At 34.3% G+C, this 20654-nt stretch overlaps 1 protein-coding gene across 2 annotated transcripts; it reads left to right on the forward strand.

Moving 5' to 3' along the window:
• The first annotated feature begins 989 nt into the window (after positions 1-989).
• LOC133294245 (protein unc-13 homolog) lies at positions 990-20391 on the forward strand. Of its 2 annotated transcripts, XM_061492899.1 has the most exons (27): positions 990-1153; positions 1500-1566; positions 1674-1849; positions 1941-2005; positions 2380-2710; positions 3368-3434; positions 3544-3697; positions 4536-4703; positions 4846-4956; positions 5118-5327; positions 5719-5820; positions 6251-6472; positions 7117-7191; positions 7310-7390; positions 7779-7961; positions 8052-8207; positions 8751-8843; positions 10505-10576; positions 11000-11117; positions 11815-11993; positions 14318-14399; positions 15332-15436; positions 15517-15623; positions 17381-17458; positions 17531-17626; positions 19662-19757; positions 20027-20391. In XM_061492899.1, the coding sequence occupies exons 2-27, from the start codon at positions 1559-1561 to the stop codon at positions 20198-20200; spliced, it is 3309 nt and encodes a 1102-aa protein (XP_061348883.1). In that variant the 5' UTR covers positions 990-1153; positions 1500-1558; the 3' UTR covers positions 20201-20391. The 2 variants fall into 2 exon arrangements, with proteins under 2 accessions (XP_061348883.1, XP_061348884.1); XM_061492900.1 differs by lacking the exons at positions 990-1153; positions 1500-1566 and having other exon boundaries at positions 1824-1849; positions 2435-2710.
• Positions 20392-20654: the final 263 nt, after the last annotated feature.

The following is a 20654-nucleotide window of genomic DNA, read 5'->3' on the forward strand; positions in this document are numbered from 1 at the left end:
ACATGTTTTACATCTATGAGGAAGGATTAACTTGACTTACCAACAAATATGGTGCCAAGAACCAAGTGGAACCCTAACTTGCACAGGAACGTTCACTGAACAACACCACCGTCATGTCCAACCTCGGTTGTGCCTGTTCACAGAGAGTTGAGGACCTCAAGCCGACGAAGCTCCCACTTCACCTCGCCTGGTTTAAGAAATGCATTGAACTTGATGGGGAGTGACGAAACGGTCACGTGGAGGACGTTGCGTTTTTGAACTTGGATGACAAATGGCGAACACACTGGCCACATGTACGCATAATAGCATATTTGTATTGGGGTTATATTTGTCATTTCATTCTATTTACCCATCCAAATTTTATCATCAACCAAACATAGGTTCTATACACTTTCATAAATTTCCCCAGTAAAATTTTGTCCAACCAAACTACTTTTTTTAAACTTCCCTATCTATTTCACTTTCCCTGTAGATCCCTAGTAATTATATTTCCCCGGTGAACCAAAAATATCTCATGAACCAAACACCTCATTAATGTTTCTTGTAGATTTTAAATTTGTGCACTGTACATACTTGTTTTTATCAATTTTTAATCCTTAACTACTAAGATACCTATACAAGATGGAATACGCGACCCTTCTCAACAAGTGTGGGTTAGAAATTTGAAATTATTCTATACTGTTTTTTTTTTTATCATAATTTTTTTTTATTTCTTCACTAATTCATCAATTATTTATATAAATCATAATTATAAAGATAACAAAAGTATCAAGTTTTAATAGAATATGATTCGAACTCGAAATCATTATTCTTGTTACTTGTTATAAGTAAGCTCCGAGATTAAAACGGCAGTGTCGCTTTAACGCAGTTAATTTGATATAATGATTTTTAATTAAGCGACGGGTCAATCCTCTAATCTAAATCTCACCTAAATAAAATCATGCAATTTTTGCTTTCTCATAACAAAAATTGAATAAACTTTGGATTGGATCCCAAATTAATTGAACACCTTTGCTATAGCTTCTTTCACTCTTACGAGTCTTTTGAGAGCTCAACTCAAGTGAACAAAAAGGTTCAATTTTTGCATACAATTTGCATACCCATTTGACTTTTCTTCTCTCTTCCATTCTTACCATTCTCAAGATCCATTCAGGTAACGCTCTGTTTGATTTGGTTGCTGTTTGGGGTAAAGAAAGGGCAACTACTTCAAAATCAAACTTGGGTTCTAATTTTGTTGTTGAAATTTCTCGTTTTTCGCTTGCTTTTTTATGAAATGCTTGAACAACCTGAACTGGGTCTAATCTGATCTCGTGTGTTTTGTTGAGTAACTCAAATGCTGTTTTTCTTCTTCTGCAACTGGGTTTTTTAGGCCTGACCTTGATTCACACTAGGAATGCATGATTTTAGTTTACCAATGTTTTTTATTTATTTATTTTGGGGGGTGTTTCATAATATCTTTACTTTTAGTTTTAATTGTTATTAAACTCTTCATAATGCAGAAATAACACACAATTACTGAAGTTGGTTGCTGTTCAATATAATTGTAGCTTTATTAGCCATGGAAGAGTAAGTTTCTATTTGTTCTTTCACTACTTGTTAGATTTCTGGTACCCAAATTCTGCTAAGTGAAGTTAGTATGTGACCCTTACTTTTGTTGATTTGATGAATTTCAGAGAGAATGCCATAGAGCTTCTCCAGAGATACAGAAGGGACAGGAGAGTGCTTCTTGATTTTATACTTTCAGGGAGCTTAATCAAGAAAGTTGTAATGCCACCTGGTGCTGTTACGCTGGATGATGTGGATCTAGATCAAGTCAGTGTTGATTATGTTCTCAGCTGTGCCAAAAAGAGTGAGTTGAATTTGGTCCTTTTCCTTGCTTTTAATCCTTTTCTATTTATTGTTTTGCTTTACTTGTCTTAATTATGTATTCTTCTATGTAGGTGTAATGCTTGAGCTTTCAGAAGCAATTAGAGATTATCATGATCATACTGGGTTACCGCAAATGGTATGTAATGATTTTTTTTTATATGTTTTGATCTATTTTTGTCACTTGTGCATTTGTGTATGCATGTTCACTTATACACATTTAAGTATTATAAATGATGTACTGATTTGGTTTGTGCCCTTTCTGATAACAATCGTATACCACCATAACTTTTAGTTTCTTACCATATTGCTGCATTTTGTCTCTTTAAACATGTTATGTCTGGTCTGTCCTTTTATAGTACATGCTATGAATATGATGCATCTTCAAAATTATTGTGCTAATGATTTCCAGTCATACTTTCTAAGTTCTGTTCTCTCCCCATTCAGTCAAAGCTTTTGTTCAATTGTTTGTGAGGATTATGTTTGAATTTTAAATGCTTCTGGCTTTAACAGAGTGATACAGGTTCAGTTGGTGAATTTTATTTGGTCACTGATCCTGAGTCTTCAGGTTCACCTCCCAAAAGGGGACCACCACCTGTTCCTATTTCTGCAGTTCCTACTGTCGCTGTTTCCACTCCACCTCCTGTTTTTCCACCATCTCCAATTGTTTCTAATGTATCAAGATCGGAGTCTTTTGACTCTGCGCATGAAAAGGAGCTAACTGTGGATGACATTGAAGACTTTGACGATGATGCTGCTGCTGCAATGGTCGAAAGTTTCAGGGCTAAAAGGACTCTAAATGATGCTTCTGATCTTGCAGTGAAATTGCCTTCTTTTTCCACAGGTGATTATTCTAGAAAACTTATCTTCTGGATAAGTTCTTTGCATGCCCACAAATCTTATGCATTCTAAATATTATCAGATGAATAGTATTTTGACTTTAAATATGTGGAATAGTCATGGAAATGGGGAGACATATGCGTAAGAAACTTGAATGAACGCAATTGTGGTAAGGTAACCTCTTGTATATGATGTCACTATTTGCTGATTGCTGAGTCACAGAAGACATTGCTAAGGTGGAAAACTGTATCATTAAGGGGCATAGCATTTCTATGATTGCCCTTGTGCCTTTGTATGGGTAAAGGACATGTCTTAACCAGAAATTTTTCCCATCTCATCTTTTGTGGGACAGAGTAGTTTTCTTGGCTTCTATGTGGTGTTTGTCCATGGTTGTTTTATGGGGTGTTTCTATAATGGATATCCACAGAGATTGGAGATCTCTTTTGGTATGATGGTTTTATTTATTTTTTGTAGCTCTAATAGGATTACTTATCCTACTTCTTTGTAGTTCTAATCTTTGACAGTTTTACATAATGATTTCTTCTTTTATAGAAAAATAATAAGATATAACTTTTGGTTGATTTATGCATCAAATTTGAATTGAAAGTTTTAAACTGAAGCTATCATGAACCTTCCTAATTTGTGGTGTTACTGCTTGTAGGCGTCACAGATGATGATCTCCGTGAAACTGCGTATGAGATCCTCTTGGCTTGTGCTGGAGCCTCAGGGTATGCTATCATGATGTGTTTAGTTTGAGGGGATCTCTTTTCCTTGTAAAAGATTTATAAGTGGATTCTTTTTAAACGTGAAATCTTTGATCTGTTTCTTGTTTAACAGGGGTCTAATTATCCCATCAAAAGAAAAAAAGAAAGATAAAAAATCCAGCTTGCTTAAGAAGCTTGGGCGCAGCAAAAGTGGAAGTGTTGTATCCCAGTCTCAGAATGCTCCTGGATTAGTTAGCTTGTTGGAAACCATGCGTGTGCAAATGGAGGTATACAAGGGGTTCAGGTTCCATTTACTTATGCTTTGATTCTTCGGTCCTTTCCCTGATCTTTTCCGCCATTATGTTTTTATTTTTGCAATGTAGCTTGGTATACTATTCTAATGTGCAAGGACCATTGTTTTCTCTATATGAATATTATATCAGTTAAATAATCATAATACTGTGGCTTCCCCTTTCCTGACAGAGGTGGTTCAGAAGCTGGGTTGGCATTTTTTAAGATGGATTCTGGAGCCTTGTCTGTTATTGTTATAATAAATTAAGTAGCTAGTTAAGGTTCAAGTCTACAGGTCCATGTTTTAAAGTAATACTTGGCACTTGATTCTAAGAAATAAGTGCACCTGAGTTCAATCATAGTCTATTTCTACGAAGCTTTCTTCTTCAAAGAGTTATAGGGTTATAATAATTTTTTTTTTGTTTTGTTTTTGCTTTTTTTGGGTTTTGTTGTTGTTGATTATAGGAGGTCTAATACTTAGTAGGCTAAATTTGGAGGTAAAGTGAAACTCATTGGGAATCGATCCCCATTTCAACCTAGGCTCGTTGGACTATATAGGTTTTGAATCTGTGATAGTTCAATATACATTCTGGATTCCATTTAATTTTCCTTATTCTGGACTCAAAAATGTGAGCTTACTTTGTGTACAGATTTATGTTCAAAAGCTAAGTTTATACTTGCTCTCTAGTCTCTACAGATGACACGTGTTAGCTATCTTATGATTATTTACCTGGAATGAGACAGCAAACATTTGTAATCCGTGAAACCAACGAAATCTTGAATTTGTGTTTGCTTATGTTTTCTGCATTCATATTTATAGATGTCTGGATGCAGATATCTGACTCAATGGATATTAGAACAAGACAAGGGTTGCTAAATGCTCTTGTGGGAAAGGTGGGGAAAAGGATGGATACTCTATTGATTCCTTTGGAGTTGCTTTGCTGTATCTCACGCACAGAATTTTCTGATAAGAAGGCTTTTATACGGTGGCAAAAGAGGCAGGTAATGAAATCCTTTTTAGTGTATTCCTTACTCTCTTTCATATACTCTAGTAACTTGTAATTCTGTTGATGGAATGATGAGGATGCTGGTATCTAATAATTATTTTGTCTATGTTGACATTTCCAAATTTGTGTCAGCACAGTTAAAAGTTTTGGAGGAGGGGCTTGTTAATCACCCTGTCGTTGGATTTGGTGAATCTGGGCGCAAGACAAATGAGTTGAGGATTCTTTTGGCAAAGATTGAAGAATCTGAGGTGTGTGATTCTCCATTCAGATGTTTTATATAATACTGTATCTTCTATTGGCATTAGGTCGCAAGAACTGGCTTACCTTTGTATTATGTCTGATTGGCAGTGGCTAACATGATTCTAATAACTATACTTGTTTCATTTCACTTGTTTTATTTGTTTTTTAGTTTCTCCCATCTTCAACTGGTGAACTTCAAAGGACAGAATGCTTGAGATCTCTAAGAGAAATTGCCATTCCACTTGCTGAGAGGCCAGCTCGGGGTGACTTAACTGGTGAAATATGCCATTGGGCAGATGGTTACCACTTTAATATCAGACTATATGAGAAATTACTATTAAGTGTATTTGACATGCTAGATGAGGGAAAGCTAACAGAGGTTGGTGTCTTTTACTTTCGGGATCCATTATAGCATGATAGTTTGAGCCATTACATCCTTAAATTGTTATTTCTAAGCTATGCTTCCTGGTTTTTCGTTTGCTCAAATTTTAAAAAGTGAATAGTTATGTAATCTGTGGATCCTGGGTACATGGGCTGTGCAATTGATGCATATGATTTTTGTTAAGGTGAAGGGAAAGGAAACAAAGGTTTATTGTGGAGCATGTGTTTAGTTTCAATGTGCCGCTTGCAATAAAATTCTATTTTATCAAGATAACAAATAATTGTAATGAAACTTTGATTTGAGAAACTACTAAGTAAAATAGAAAGGAAATATTGTCACTTTTGAGAATTATCTGAACTGTGTCATCTGTGGCTCACCTTATTTGCAGGAAGTGGAAGAAATTCTTGAACTTTTGAAGTCGACTTGGCGAGTTTTAGGAATCACAGAGACAATCCATCACACCTGTTATGCATGGGTTTTATTTCGTCAGGTATAGCCACGACATTTTCTCTCCGAATTTTATTTTTAAGAATCACTGTCAATTTTATAATTGGACACTTGGACTGCTGTACTGTATTGTTGTCGATTGCCTCAACTTATTTGTACTTACAAATAAGCTGAAAGATACACCTATCTTGTTCTCATCTAAGACTAATTGCCTATGTTCCATTGTGAGGCCTTGTTTTTCTGTGGGTTTCTCTTTTATGCTTTACTCTCCATAGACTACAGCCATTTAATTCTTAATGTTTCACTTCACCCAAGACTAACTGCCTATTTGTAATTCTGTGTGGCTGCTTTACTTTTTTTTTCCCTATGCTATCGCTATATTGTTTGATTAGCTAGTATTGTTGAACAATATGACACAACTTTTCTTGCGTAATCATTATTTAATGTTAAGTTATTTCATTGTGGGGTTACAGTATGTTATCACTAGTGAGCAAGGAGTTTTGCTGCATGCAATTGAGCAATTAAAGAAAATACCTCTCATGGAAGAACGAGGTCAACAAGAGAGGTCGCACTTGAAAAGCTTGCGTTCCAAGGTTGAGGGTGAACGGGATATGTCTTTCTTACAATCTTTCTTAACACCAATTCAGAGATGGGTTGACAAGCTGCTTGGAGATTACCATATGCACTTCAATGAGGTTTGTTGAACTGTTTAGGTTATTAGGTACTACTGAATCAGATACTTGGATATGTTTCTATAAATAATTTCCTGATTGTTGAAGAGCTTTTGTCAAGTAATATTTTGTTATTATCTTTCTTTTTGGATATGGGCTGTTTTAAGCATATTCCTCATCCTTCTTATTTTTAGTAAATGTTCAAGCCCTATGATGCATTAATTTCTATATAAGAAGTGCACAATTCACATCTAATATAATAGTTGAATTGGAATCTAGGCCTGCATTTGTGAATGTACTAAGCCACCAGAATGTTTCTGTAAGAAGACTTTGGGGGGAAAAAAAGGGGGGGAGGGGGGGTTCTTGTTGATTCTATCCATCAAGGACATTGAATTTGGTTTACTAAAGAGAAATGGATTCTTGTTGCATCTGTTGCCAAGATATATCATTTGATCATGTATTTAGATATTTCAATTGATTGCTAACTGTTGTAATTTGTGATTGTATGCTATTCTTTCCCCCCCCCCCCCCCCCCCCCCCCAAAATACTCTTAGAATCCTTTCCCCTCTTATTTTCCCTTCAAAACTTGTTTTGATTTGTTACCTATTTGTTCTAATATATGGAGTTGCACCTTTAACTTTGTTTTGCAAAACTTATATACCTTTTAGGCTTCAGCAACAATGGAAAAGATTGTAGCAGTTGCAATGATTACCAGGAGGCTTCTACTGGAAGAACCGGAAACTGTGTGTAATTTAGTTTGATCACATCTGTTGCATTTTAATAGATCATTTTCTAAACAATATTACTGGAGGATCATAAATTTCTTTTATTGAAAAATTCGTCTTACCTTTTTTCCTGCAGACCATGCAGTCCTTGCCAATTAGTGATCGTGATCAGATAGAGTTATATATATCATCATCAATTAAGAATGTATTTACAAGGGTGAGTATTCTTGCATGCTCTATTTCTGCATTGAAATCCTGACTTGTTATTCAAGTAATATCTTCCACTTGACTGATAAATGACAGGCAACTCACAAATCTTTCTGCTCATCATTATTGATTATACATCTTTTGTGTTTAAAGTGAACTTTTTTAAACATGACCATTTTATATTTATATTTTGATGGAATTTGGCTTTAGCTTTAAATATATTATCTGAGAACCAAAACAAAGATGTACTTAAAATTGTTTGTATGTCTTTTTCTTGATTCTACCATTTGATTTGAATGTGCATGGGAACATTTGATTGTAACTACAGGATATAGGAAGAGCCTGCTTTTGTATGCCAATTTTATGCCTATTTTAAGGAATGTCTTTACTTTCTGCAGACAGTGCAAGTTGTTGAAAGAGTAGATCCGTCGTATGAGCATCCTTTGGCATTGCTCGCAGAAGAACTCAAGAAGCTCCTAAAAAAAGATTCAGTAACTTTCATGCCTGTTTTATCTCAGAGGCATCCTCAAGCAACTGTTGTATCTGCATCATTAGTTCACAAACTTTATGGCCACAGACTAGTGAGTGTATATATGATTTGTTTATATATTTTTTTTCTGATAGTGTGGAATGTCTTTAAAATGACACAATATATTTGATTGCATTTTCAGAAACCCTTTCTGGATGGTGCAGAACATTTAACCGAGGATGTCATTTCTGTATTCCCAGCAGCTGAAAGTCTAGAGCAGTTCGTAATGGCACTTATTACTTCTGTATGTCAAGAAGAAAATGCTGAGATCTTGTTGAAGAAATTGAATCTCTACCAGGTTAGGTGGTTAGTTTACTTTTATAGTACACGAAATTATTTTCCTTTTTCCTCGGTACTGAGAAGGAACTTATCTCTAAACATAGTAGCTGCTCCCAATCTCGTCTTTATCTATGCTTAACATCAAGTATCAACAAGAGGAAAGAGTTGGAAGAAATATAAAGTGATTTCCTACCTGTATATTTAATCAGATATATCTTGCTATCACTTACATGGTAGGACCCTGTTCACACGTGCCATATGCATGATCCTTGTACTCATTAGAAAAAGATGTCTTCAGAAGTGAAAGGCTTTCTTTTGTTCAGATCAGGTCCTGATTTGTTGGTCAAATGCTATGTTGCGGATGATAGTTGCTGGGCATAATGTGGATAATCTAGTGACTAGTGTGCTTTCTATTGTCATTTAGGTTGTTAATTACATGATGTTTCACATAGTTTTTTAATTTTGTCCACTCTTAGGTAGGTTCAGTATTATAGTCTTTTGTCATTTATCCTCCTATCTTTATTTATTCTAAACTTTTGTCATCATTTTTTTTTTGCTATAGATTGAGACAAAATCTGGAACATTGGTGTTACGTTGGGTCAATTCGCAACTTGGAAGAATTTTAGGTTGGGTAGAGCGGGTTATTCAACAGGAGGTAAACCCTATATCAACAGTACTTTATTGTCAAATGCCACTCATACTAGATGGGAAATAGATCTTTCATTGTTCATTTTTAGCAGTTGTTTGTTTTTTGATAATATGAACTGTATATTTAGATTTTCTACATTTTATTTGGTGTATTTAGCGTCATAGTAGTAATCACATATAGTGTTGCGGAGCGGCAATTTATACCCTCTATTTTGGAAAATATGATATTCAAGAAGTCTATTAAAAATAATATGAAAGTCTTTTAAAAGGTACGCAAGAAGGAGCTACCGTTTGAAATTTTTGCATTTTTTATAAACAAATATAATAAGAAACAAAGTCCTTTGTGTCTTATTTAAGAATATAATAATTATTTGAAATAGTGACTATTTAATGATCCTAATACTTCCCATACAACACTAAGTGCTATTACTATTTCCAACACAATCTGCTCTAACAGTTCAGCTCTCGATGATACTTTATTCTTGCCTTCATGTTAGTATTTACGTCTTTAGTAATATTTACTTCTCTATAAAATATATAATACCATTATTATGTATGAAGGGTTACACATCCCAAAAGACTAATGGAGTTAATGAATGATGGAACCAGAAAAATAACACGGAAATTATAGAGATAATGGAGGCCATGCCTCTTTTTACATACACTAATATGCAGAAAATTAACCCCAAGAAAGCCTCAGCTCCCCCTTAAACCAAATACCTAGGCTCAAGAGTTCCCTAGAGGTCTCTCAATTTTTCCACTAAATCACTACTGAATACATGCATACCTCACTACACACACTCACTCACCATTTATCCTACTCACTAGAATATTCTAGAATAACTAACTAACTGACCCACTAATTTTTAGGCCCATTAATGAACCTTGATGGATTATGTCCTCACATTATGGGGGGAAAAGAAAATGAGTAAAACTGGAGGACTGAACAAAACTGTTAACTTTGAAGTGTCAATATTTTCAATTTTAAACAAACTTTTTCCAACAGAATAGGTTTAGTAAGACTTGGCACACTTACACAATCTAATAATTTTATCTAGAAAGTGATTGATCAATTTGATTGTTCAATTGTAAGTATCATGAAGATCTTCATGCCAAATATTAGAAAAATTAAACAACTATAAATATAAGTATGCGATCAAATGGTTGATATTTCCTTTTGAAAAGTATTTTACATATTAATTTTATGATATATTTATAGAATACCACAATACAATATACTGGATTAATGTAAGCATTCATGTCATGAGCAAGTTGTCTATGATGCAAACTCTCTTCTTTCTTTTTTTTTGGTGGAAATGATGCAAACTTTCAATTTAGAAGTGAGTTTTGTGAATATTTATTATTTATCCTATGAAAAATTTATTTGTGTAAGATTGAGTTTGATTTACACTTATGCTACCTCATCCCATTCTTATATACATATACATAATTAAAAGTAATTTTACATCATTTTACTTATCAAAGTTTTAAAGATAATATAAATCAAGATAAGAATATATTATAGTAATTTTTTCCTTTTGCTATGTTGTAGTTATCAATTTATGTATAGTTCTTTTCTTATGTAAGGTCTCTTCGTCTTGTATCCTGCTTCTTTTAAGCTTCTTCACTGTACAAATGTTTTAATAATTTGTTAATATACTTTCACAGCATTGGGACCCAATATCTCCTCAGCAGCGGCATGCTGGTTCTATTGTGGAGGTTTACAGGATAGTGGAGGAGGTAAGAATGTGGCAATCTTCCTATGATTTATTATAAGTATGGAAAAAGTGTATTTGACTTAATTAATCAACAAATGAGAGGTTACAATAAAACACATCCTAAATCTTATCTTGCAAGAATATGCCAAATATTTTGAAGCCAATTTTTTTGAAAATATGGGCCATAAATTTGATTTAGATGAAATTTTTTGAATCAGCCCTTTGAGTGCCAAGTGCTTCCTTGAATTCCTTTGATTGAGCTCTCATAATTGAACCAAATCCCTTAATATTGTTCCCTGATTTACATCAGATTTGACATCTTTGTTTTTAAATGTTTCTCCATCCTGCCGTTGACAATGAACTATTTTATCTTTATTATTTTTTCGTTCTGTATGTCTTGCTCTCTACTGCACGTTCAATTCATTTTGTATTTTATTGGGTGCAGACAGTTGATCAATTTTTTGCTCTTAAAGTTCCAATGAGGATTACAGAACTGAATAGCTTGTTCCGTGGGATTGACAATGCTCTTCAAGTATATGCTAATCATGTTGTTAATGACTTGGGTGAGTATATACTACATATTTTGGTTTGCTGACAGATGTCATTGGACAAAATTTAATGAAGGAACTGGGGATCTGCTGTCCACAAGAGTCTGATAATTATTTCTAACATAGGGATTTAGATCTACTCTTGTTATATGACGGTATCTTTAAGGAGGTTTTTGGCATCTTTAGTCTTCGTAACTATGAATAATTTTAACTACCTTTTAATTATTATGCTGTCTTATCAATAATAAATAGGTTATAATTATGGTCGTAACTTGATGAAAATTCCTTCTTATTACCATGATAACTATACTAGGCTTCTTAGCAAGTTTGGAATTGTGTAGTGCATAATAGAAAATTAAAGTATAAAGCTCCTTTTTAAGTCTTAGTCACTCAGTAATGTCCATATCAAATGGCCCAATAAAAGAATTAATATCCATATCAGGGTGATGTGGTGAAATTTTTGTTTGGTGCATCTTAAAATTCGGTGTTGAAGTTGCAATCTTTTTACTGCGAGTATTAGTGTATTACCTACATCCTTACTGTTGCCAATTGCTTAATATATCTTATTTAGTAGATGGTTTAATCTTATATTTCTTTTAGTGCATATGATTCTAATGGTCTCATCAGACTTCCTGATATATCAATTTTGTCATCCTCTGGTAAGAAATATGCGTATTTGTATAAATCCTAAACTACCCTCTTAATTACACAGCAAGCAAGGAGGATTTGATACCACCTGTGCCTATTCTCACGCGATTCAAAAAAGAAGCTGGAATAAAAGCTTTTGTACGGAAGGAACTATTTGATGCTCGGGTACCTGACGAGACAAGGCCCAGCGAAATTAGTGTCCTAACAACTCCAATCCTTTGTGTTCAATTAAATACTTTATATGTGAGTTCAAGCAAACTCAAATTGTTCCTTGATTATTTTCACTTTTGTTTCTGTGGTTATGATAATATCTCTTTTTCTTTTTTCATTTCAAGCTACCTTTTTAATGAGCCTCTGTTTCTTATCATGATATATTTGGATTGGCATATTTCGTTCTGGGCTAAAAGTATTTTTATTTCTTAAACTTTTTACTAGCTTTGTCCTTTATTGACATTATATTCAAATTTTTGACATCCCTATAAAAGGATGGCATGCTTCTTATAGTAATTCATTAATGGATGCCGGTGAAATATTATATTCAAATTGTTAAATCCTAAGGAGATGATGCTCAATTGGATTTTGGAGCATTTCAAGTAGTCAGAGATCCAATCATGAGGAAACAGTTGTTGGTACTGTCTTCACTGGGGATCATCATAAGCTGTAAAATCTTTCAGGATATGGATTATAAATTTAAAATTTGTGTCATTAAGATTTTAAAAGATTCACTGTCAATGATTGACAGTCTTTTATTTGTGATTAGCCTAACTAATATTAGGTGGCTGAAATAATTGGCTATGGGAATATGATATGAATCCATAATCCATATAGTTTGAACTGAGGGTTTTTATTTCGTTTTTGTTTCGAACTATGCATGAATATAATTAGATCTTTAAAACTGATAAAATAGCACAAGCAATACTGGAGGTTAAGGTGGTTATGGGTGAATGAAAGGAGTGGGATCCAGCACTCAAGAACCTTCCCTCTCAAGTCCCCATCTCACCCTAAAACAAATGAAAGAAAGAAAACAGAATAAAATTTATAAAAAGAAGGAAGAATTACAAAAATGGAGCCCCAAGAGTGGTCAGTGAGTAACCACTTGAGGTCCAAGTTGTTAAGAACCAATTCAACCCAAAAGCTTAAGCTAGTGGGTGAGGGCTTTTTTAATGGTTTTATATATCTCAACACGCCCCCTCACACGAGAGCCCACTGGGCTTGAAGGGTGGACAATGCACAAGCCCACCTACCTGTGCGAAGAAAGAAATTCCACTACAAAGAAAGTGGGGGGCGGTGAGGATCGAACCCGGGACACGAGACTCTGATACCATGTAAAGAACCAATTCAACCCAAAAGCTTAAGCTATTGGGTGAGGATACATTAATGGTTTTATATATCTCAACACAAGTTAAATAACCACCACCAATAAAATAAATGGAGCCCAAATAACAGATAGAAACATTTATAAATAAATTACTATACATTGACACAAAACCTAACCATATAATTACTAGAATTCACCTTGGACCAGAAAATATCTAATCAACTAATATAACAAATTACTAAGCTAAGAAACCTAATAAATTATGATTTATAAGGTATATGCTATATTACAATTGTTCCCAATATCAAATTAATGAAATTAAAGTGAAATTAATTAGATATTTGGTTCTTTAAGCTTATGTCTTCATGTACTGGTACCTGCTTCATAAAGGACTGTATATAGGGTGAAAATTTAACACGATTGGGAGGAAGAAGAAAAGGAAAAGAAACCAAACACATTAGGAATGTTAAACCCTTTCTAAAAAAAATCTTGTCTTTTAAAAACAAAGCATGCGAAAATGATTGTAAAGACTTTTGGTCAGAGTAGTTAGATCAAACCAAGAATCCTTAATTTAAAAGAACAAATAAATCCCTCTTAAGATATGAAACCAGTAAATGTAACAAGTTGAAGGCCATTTCTCTTCTTTCTCCTTAAATACCATTATATACTGCTTGATGTTCTAATTTCTTTCTCTCAAGCAAAAACTCAAGAATTTAGCTAATCATTAAATTGATTCAAGTGAATGATATACTGGTTTTAGAGGATTGTTTTAAACATTATTTTCTTGGACAATCTCAATAATTGGAAGATAACACATTTGTGGGCATTTTTCCCACTTCTCTTTTGTGTGGTAAGATTCTTAGTATGCAGCCTAGCCCTAGACCATTGAATAACTGGCCTTATTAGGTATTAAGGTGGAACCAAAACTTTGCTGCGATTACTAACGAGATGGAAATTGGATATATGGGGTTACCACTTGCAGAGTCTAAAAGTGATGCCGTATCATTCAAAATGTATTTCTCTTGATGACTGAGGAAATTTCTTTTCCTAAGGCATGTATGTTTCTAATAATCAACACCGAATTAGTAGCAAGCAACTTCATTGATCAAGTCATCTGTTGAGATTGCCAATTTTTTTTCTAAATAAATTTCTGTTTTGATACTTATCTTAATATTGGTGCAGCATGTGCCGAATCTTCTTTCATCATCTTGTAGCATTAAGTTAATATAAATTTTTCTTCCATCTACAGTATGCGATTATTCATCTGAATAAATTGGAAGATAACATTTGGGAGCGATGGACAACCAAACGATCCAAGGAAAAACTCATAAGTACGTGATGAACTGTTATTCTTGCATTAGTTTTGTATGGTTACATGATATAAAGAATCAATTCAACCTAAAAGCTTAAGCTGGTAGGTGAGGACTTTTTAATAGTTTATATTATTCTTTAACACATGATATGGTTTTATCCATTGCAAAGTCATGTTCCAGCTTGATTTATCAAAACGTGAAAAAGGAGAAAATATTTACTTGATTTTTTGAATTTTTTAATTATTTTCTATTTATTTACTTATTTTTGTGGTTCTATGGTGTATTTGGTTCAAGAGGAAGGCCGATAATTTTGAGGTTGTCTCTTTGCTGTTACATTGTTATGGTATAGGACATGCATTCTCTTTGGTGCTTTTCTCTTGATTGGTTAAAGGAAACATACATCACTGATAGGCAGAGAAATTAGACAGCTTTGTTGCATTTGTAAGCCTCTGTCACCACAAGCAGAAAAATGAAAAAACAAGAAAGTGAAATTTTTATTTTTCCTCACCTCTGTCAGTGGGTAGAATTAAATAACCATGAGGCCTTGTATGAACAGTGAGGGGCATTCATCATAAAGTACTTTTTGTGTTGTGTCTTATCTTCCAATGTCTGTAAAATTTGTGCTTTTCTTTTGTCTGTCTAATGAAATTTCTCTTATTGAAATAAAGAAAGTTCAGTATCGCTATGCTAGATATGAATCAACCACTCAATGGAACATGTGATTTCTCTGATTTGTTGATTCAATCATGATTATGCATAACAAGTTTGTTATTACCACTGATATTGATCTCTTCAACGGTTACCATGTACATAATACATGTGAATGTTTCTGTTGATGTTCCATTTGTTTCCTCTCTTTATATCTTGCTTTCTCAAAAATGAATTTCCTAATTGATTAGAATACTGAAAACTGAATAATTTTAACACTTCTACTATCCTTTTGTCTATAGAGAAATCCTTGGATGAGAACTCCAAAAGTTTTTCCCAAAAAGATACCTTTGATGGCAGTAGAAAAGTTATAAATGCTGCTATGGATCACATTTGTGAGTACACTGGTGAGAATCTTGAACCTAACATCTTCCCTTGCAAATCAAACTTTTCTAATTACTTTATTGGGTTAATTATCAAATTGCAGGAACTAAAATAGTCTTCTGGGATCTGAGAGTACCATTAATGGACAACTTGTATAGACCCAGTGTCTCAGGCTCTAGGGTAGATGCACTTATAGAACCACTTGATATGGTAATGCTTGTCTCAATATAAAGATGTCATTATTTTATGTTGTACACTTGTACTTGTCGGTTTGCTTTTAATTTGCAAATACAATATGTAAAAAATATTTGATACCAAAAGCAAAATCACATATTGCATCATTCTCATTCAGCTACTCTCCCCACTTATGTTATCAGATGATATTCAGATTCAAATTTGGGTATAACAGGGGTGGGCAGAATGCAGTTTGGTTTGAAAAACCAAAATGAACCTCAAAAGAAACTAGGAATCTGGTTCAGATTGGATTAGGAGCATAAGTCCAAAACAATTCTTTGGGGTTTGGTTGACCTTTTAACAGATGAAAAACTGAACCTCAGAACCAGTTCTTTAGGTTTGGTTTACCTCAAAGCTGCCTAGAAACAATTCATTAGCAAAGCTCCTTCTGCCGCAGGTTCCTATGCTCTGACGTGGTTAGAATATTTGAAAAATATCTCATAATATCTTAATTGTATAATAGAATAGTTCAGAGTATCTTAAAAGATCTCTTAGGAATAGTTTTCTTATTTCTATATAATTCATTATTTGTTTCCTTATTTAATTAGGATTTGGAGTCAAATATTCCTGTAACAGGAATTAGTACTTTGTAGTTTGTACAAATTATCATAACACATCCTTCATATCAAATCTATATCAATTTCAGATTATTCAGTCTTTATTCTTTCTTTTCTTACCTCCCTACCTAAATCCCTATAATTTCAACAAGTCATAACACTGCTGGGGTCAACCAAGGTGAACACCGACATTCTTCAAGCAAACCGCCCAATCACCTCTTATGCACACTTGTTCTTCCCAACAAGGTGAATAGGAAAGGCACGATCACCTCATGCGTGCGCGTCACCTAGTTCATCACCTGCTCCATAACATTGATGACCAGAGGCCAATTCCATCGCCAGGGAAGAGGAAGTGCTTGATGGTAGTGTGTTCAATGAAACTCAGCTCATCGTTGCGAATGCCTTGTGTGATGTCGTCCTTGGCATAAGGTTGGGAGGGACCCAGAGCTTTTTGTAGACCTTGAGCGACATGAGTGCAAAAGTGATATTGTCCACCTTGGAGCATTGTAAAAATCGAGGAGGAAGTGGGGGCAGGAGGATTATGATGAATTAGGGTTTTGAATTGGGTTTTGTGGTGTGAATCGTCATCATTTTGCTCGTCTGGATAATTGTTGGAATTTTTGGCGCATTGCCAAAGTCAAATAATCATTTATTTAGGTAATTTAAATAGGCTTTAACTGAAAACTTCACTGGGTTTTAATAGAAGCTAACTGCACCTGTTAGAGAAGAAAAAAATAACAAATTGGATAAAACTGAGTTATATGGTTTAGTTTTTTAAGGTTCAATTCTGTTTGATTTACCGTGCAGTTTAGGTTTTTAGTATCTTTGTGAACCCTTAATATATTGTTAAATATCACATTTTTGATTGTTTTCCCTATTACTGTAAAGTGTTAAGTTAAATATGAATATGATGGGGTTTTCTCTTTTTGATAGTATTGATAAAAAAATAAATAGAAAATGCGTTTATCCTAGTGGCTCATGAGTCTGATGCTTATGACTATTGCTTGTATCACTTTCTTATTCAACCAATTGCACCTGTAGATATTGGAAGCTCCATTAGTATTAAGAAGTACTTATTACACCACTCACCATATGATATGTGGATTCACTTGAAAATCTGAAACTTCTATGTAATTTAATTTTGATCATGTGCTTTTCACTTTTCACATATTGTAGCAACTTGGCCAACTTTGTGATATTGTTGTGGAGCCTCTCAGGGATCGCATAGTGACAAGTCTTCTTCAGGCATCATTGGTTGGTACCTTAGTCTTGCTTTTGATAAATTCATTACTAGTATTTTGATCTTAACATTTTCCCACTTGCCAGGATGGCTTGCTCCGTGTTATCTTAGATGGGGGTCCTTCAAGAGTTTTCAGTGCCGCTGATGCAAGATTTTTAGAAGAAGATCTGGAGGTCCTAAAGGTATCTTACTCTAGTCATTTTAATGCCAAAAGGAAACTGTATCTATAATTTGCAACAGGCTAATCAGATCTTTGGAATTTATTGCTCTTTTTAATAAAAAAGAGAGTTTAAGTAGACTAATGGTTCAATGTCAGCGAATGGTTAAGCTTGACTTGCCAATGAAGAAAAGGATATATATAGAGGGACACTGATGCCGAAAGCGCATAGAAAAGTGGCTAAACAGAAAGTTGAGATTTTCTCAAAAGAGTAACCCTCCGGTTCTCAATTTCAATTAACAAAATAATAATATTCAACTCCTAGAATAAGGGTCTAAGCACCCTTTTATAGATTAATTACAAATTGATTCAAAAATTTAAATCTAAAATTCTAAAATAAAACTTCCTAAAATAAATATAACAATAATTAACATCTAAAAAAAATAAAAAATTACAAATAAAAAATTCAAAATACATCCCAAATCTTTAATCTCAAATCACGCCAAATGTGTTTCTTTCCTTTTCTTTCCAAACAAATCACAATCACATCTGCTGTTTTATTGAGACTTGGATTCGATTGTAATTTGTTATATTTCAAATCATTGTCTTTTTCAACAATTGGGTCATTCTTATTGGACCACAACTCTAGTCGACTACGAACTTCTTGAATCAATGGTTGGGTCATGTACAATGGGCCAACTGTAAGTGCATCATTTTCCCCTACTAGGAAAAGATTCGTCCTCGAATCTTGTTTATCTCCATTGATCTGAATTTCTTTAGACAAAAATTCAAATGATAAATCTTCCTCTATTAGATCTTCATAATCTGATTCACCATCAGATTTATTATAGATTGGATTATCATTATAAATTGAATCTTCGTTATAAGATGGATAATCATCATAAATGGGATAATTATCAACAATCGGATAATCATCATAGATCAGATCATCATCATAGATCGGATCATCATCACAAACTGGATTATGATCATAGACATGAAAGTCAGGAATGCTGATTTGCATATCGATATCTTGAAAAGTGGACTGATTTCCAGGTCGTACTTCCCAATTCTATCCCTGGTTTAGTATCTTCAAGGGATTGACGTCCTCTTCATCATCATCAGATGCGTCATCTAATTCCATTCCTTCTTCGGATTGAATGCCCAACTTTGTCCACGCAAGTCGTCGCTCCAAATATTGAATTTCCATGCCTGCACCTCCACATGAGTTTGCTTCAAAATTTGAATTTTCATGCATACCTGCACAAGTCGTCGCTACAAATCTTGAATCCTCTTTCTCTGTGCCCGCACACATAGTCGCTTCGAAACTTGGATTTTCTTATCCAACGCTTGCTCAAGTTGTTGCTTCAAATCCTGGATCCGCCTTCCGAGCTCTTCATTTTCTCTGTCTCGCGGGTCAATCTGACGCAGTTGTCTATATTCTTCAAGAACGAATCCACGTTCCCTACCCTTGTGACTCTGTCGTCGTCGACCTCCACGATTCTGCAACCTAGTGCTCTGATACCAAATGATGCCGAAGCACTAACCAATTGGCTAAACAGAAAGAAGAACGAAACAAGGATTGCGAGAAAATACTATTTCTCTTTTCTTAATTTTATTAAACCAAAAACAACTTCCTAACAATAGGGTTCTCTAAGCCTTAAATAGGCAAAATAAAAATAACAAAAAAGTAAAGAACTATAATCATGCGCAATCAAAGGAGATAACGCACAATCAACACACGTTGAAACGTAATCTAAAAATAACAAAAAGGAAAATAATTAATAATTATTGAAAAGCCCTAAACTACGGAAAAGCCCAATCCAAATCAGTCAGCTCAAGTGCATCAGGCACGATCAATTTATACCGATGAAAAAATAAGAAGTCTTGCACCCAATATTAGCCATTAATCCCAAATGCATCTAATGGCTCACATAACTAGTAAATCAGAGTCGCGCGATATAAGTAGGATATGTCCCAAATATATATTTCAAAAAATTGAAAGCTTTAGTACCTGAAGTATACCCCAGATTTAGCTTCATTGCGGATGCATCTTGCAGGAATTCTTTATATCAGGAGGTGATGGGCTTCCCCGCGGTGTTGTCGAAAATCAGGTTGCACGAGTCCGGCATGTGATCAAGTTGCATGGCTATGAGGTTAGTTCACCTACTTCTTTATCTGCACAAATATAACCTACTAACCAGCATATAGATGACAGGCTGAAAGTTGTTGTTGGATTAGCAAGGTATCCCATAGCCTTAGCCATATCATATGGCCTTGCTTGTGATTAATGATTGTGTTCTGATTGCCCAAGTTTGTTGTCGAATTCGTGATCATATTTACTTTCTCTTGTAAACGAGATGCTCATTTTTTTTTTTTGCAACAACAATTCCTCAGAATGTATATAATATGTATTATTTTGCAGACTCGAGAGTTGATTGAAGACTTGAAATCTGCAAGTGGCATGGAAATGCAAGGTGGCAAAAGCAAACTAGGAGCTGATTCCAAAACCCTGTTAAGAATATTATGCCATAGAAGTGACTCAGAAGCCTCTCAATTTGTGAAGAAACAATTCAAGATACCCAAGACTTCTGCTTAGGGTAATGTGTACAATTAATGGAAAGCAGCAAAAGTTTTCATTTGGCGCTAGCTTTCTGTGAATATTCACTGCTGCCAATTTTCCATTTTTTTTATGGTATTTTTAAAATAGGCCATATGGTGTGTGATTAGGTGCCAAAACTGGTTTTTCCCCCCTAACTGCAGTGTTGTTAATCTTCATTTGTAAAATTTCCTCCATGTGAATACTGTTAAGAATTCAATTAATGAAGCTGCAATTCATTTTTACAAGGGGGGATTATTTTGAAAAACAAAAACAAAAGATCTTCTTCTTTTTTTGGAATATTCCAATCGGTTTATTGCTTTGCAACTAATCCGATTCGGGGCAGGTCCAGGATTAAGGCTTTAAAACAAAAGATCTTCAACTGTGTGTGCAATTTATCCCCTAGACTTTAAAGTAATGCAATTTGCTTTCAATCTATCTGAATGTGAAATTT

The sequence above is a fragment of the Gastrolobium bilobum genome, unplaced genomic scaffold (assembly GCF_033153095.1).
Source record: "Gastrolobium bilobum isolate Gb01-03AN ecotype WA unplaced genomic scaffold, APGP_CSIRO_Gbil_v1 utg11755, whole genome shotgun sequence".
Classification (NCBI taxonomy): Eukaryota; Viridiplantae; Streptophyta; class Magnoliopsida; order Fabales; family Fabaceae; genus Gastrolobium; species Gastrolobium bilobum.

Excerpts from the sequence above, each read along its gene's own strand:
- LOC133294245 (XM_061492899.1), top strand. Across the intron at positions 4,704-4,845 it reads TACGGTGGCAAAAGAGGCAG|TTAAAAGTTTTGGAGGAGGG; the intron begins GTAATGAAATCC and ends GTGTCAGCACAG. Across the intron at positions 7,391-7,778 it reads TTAAGAATGTATTTACAAGG|ACAGTGCAAGTTGTTGAAAG; the intron begins GTGAGTATTCTT and ends TACTTTCTGCAG.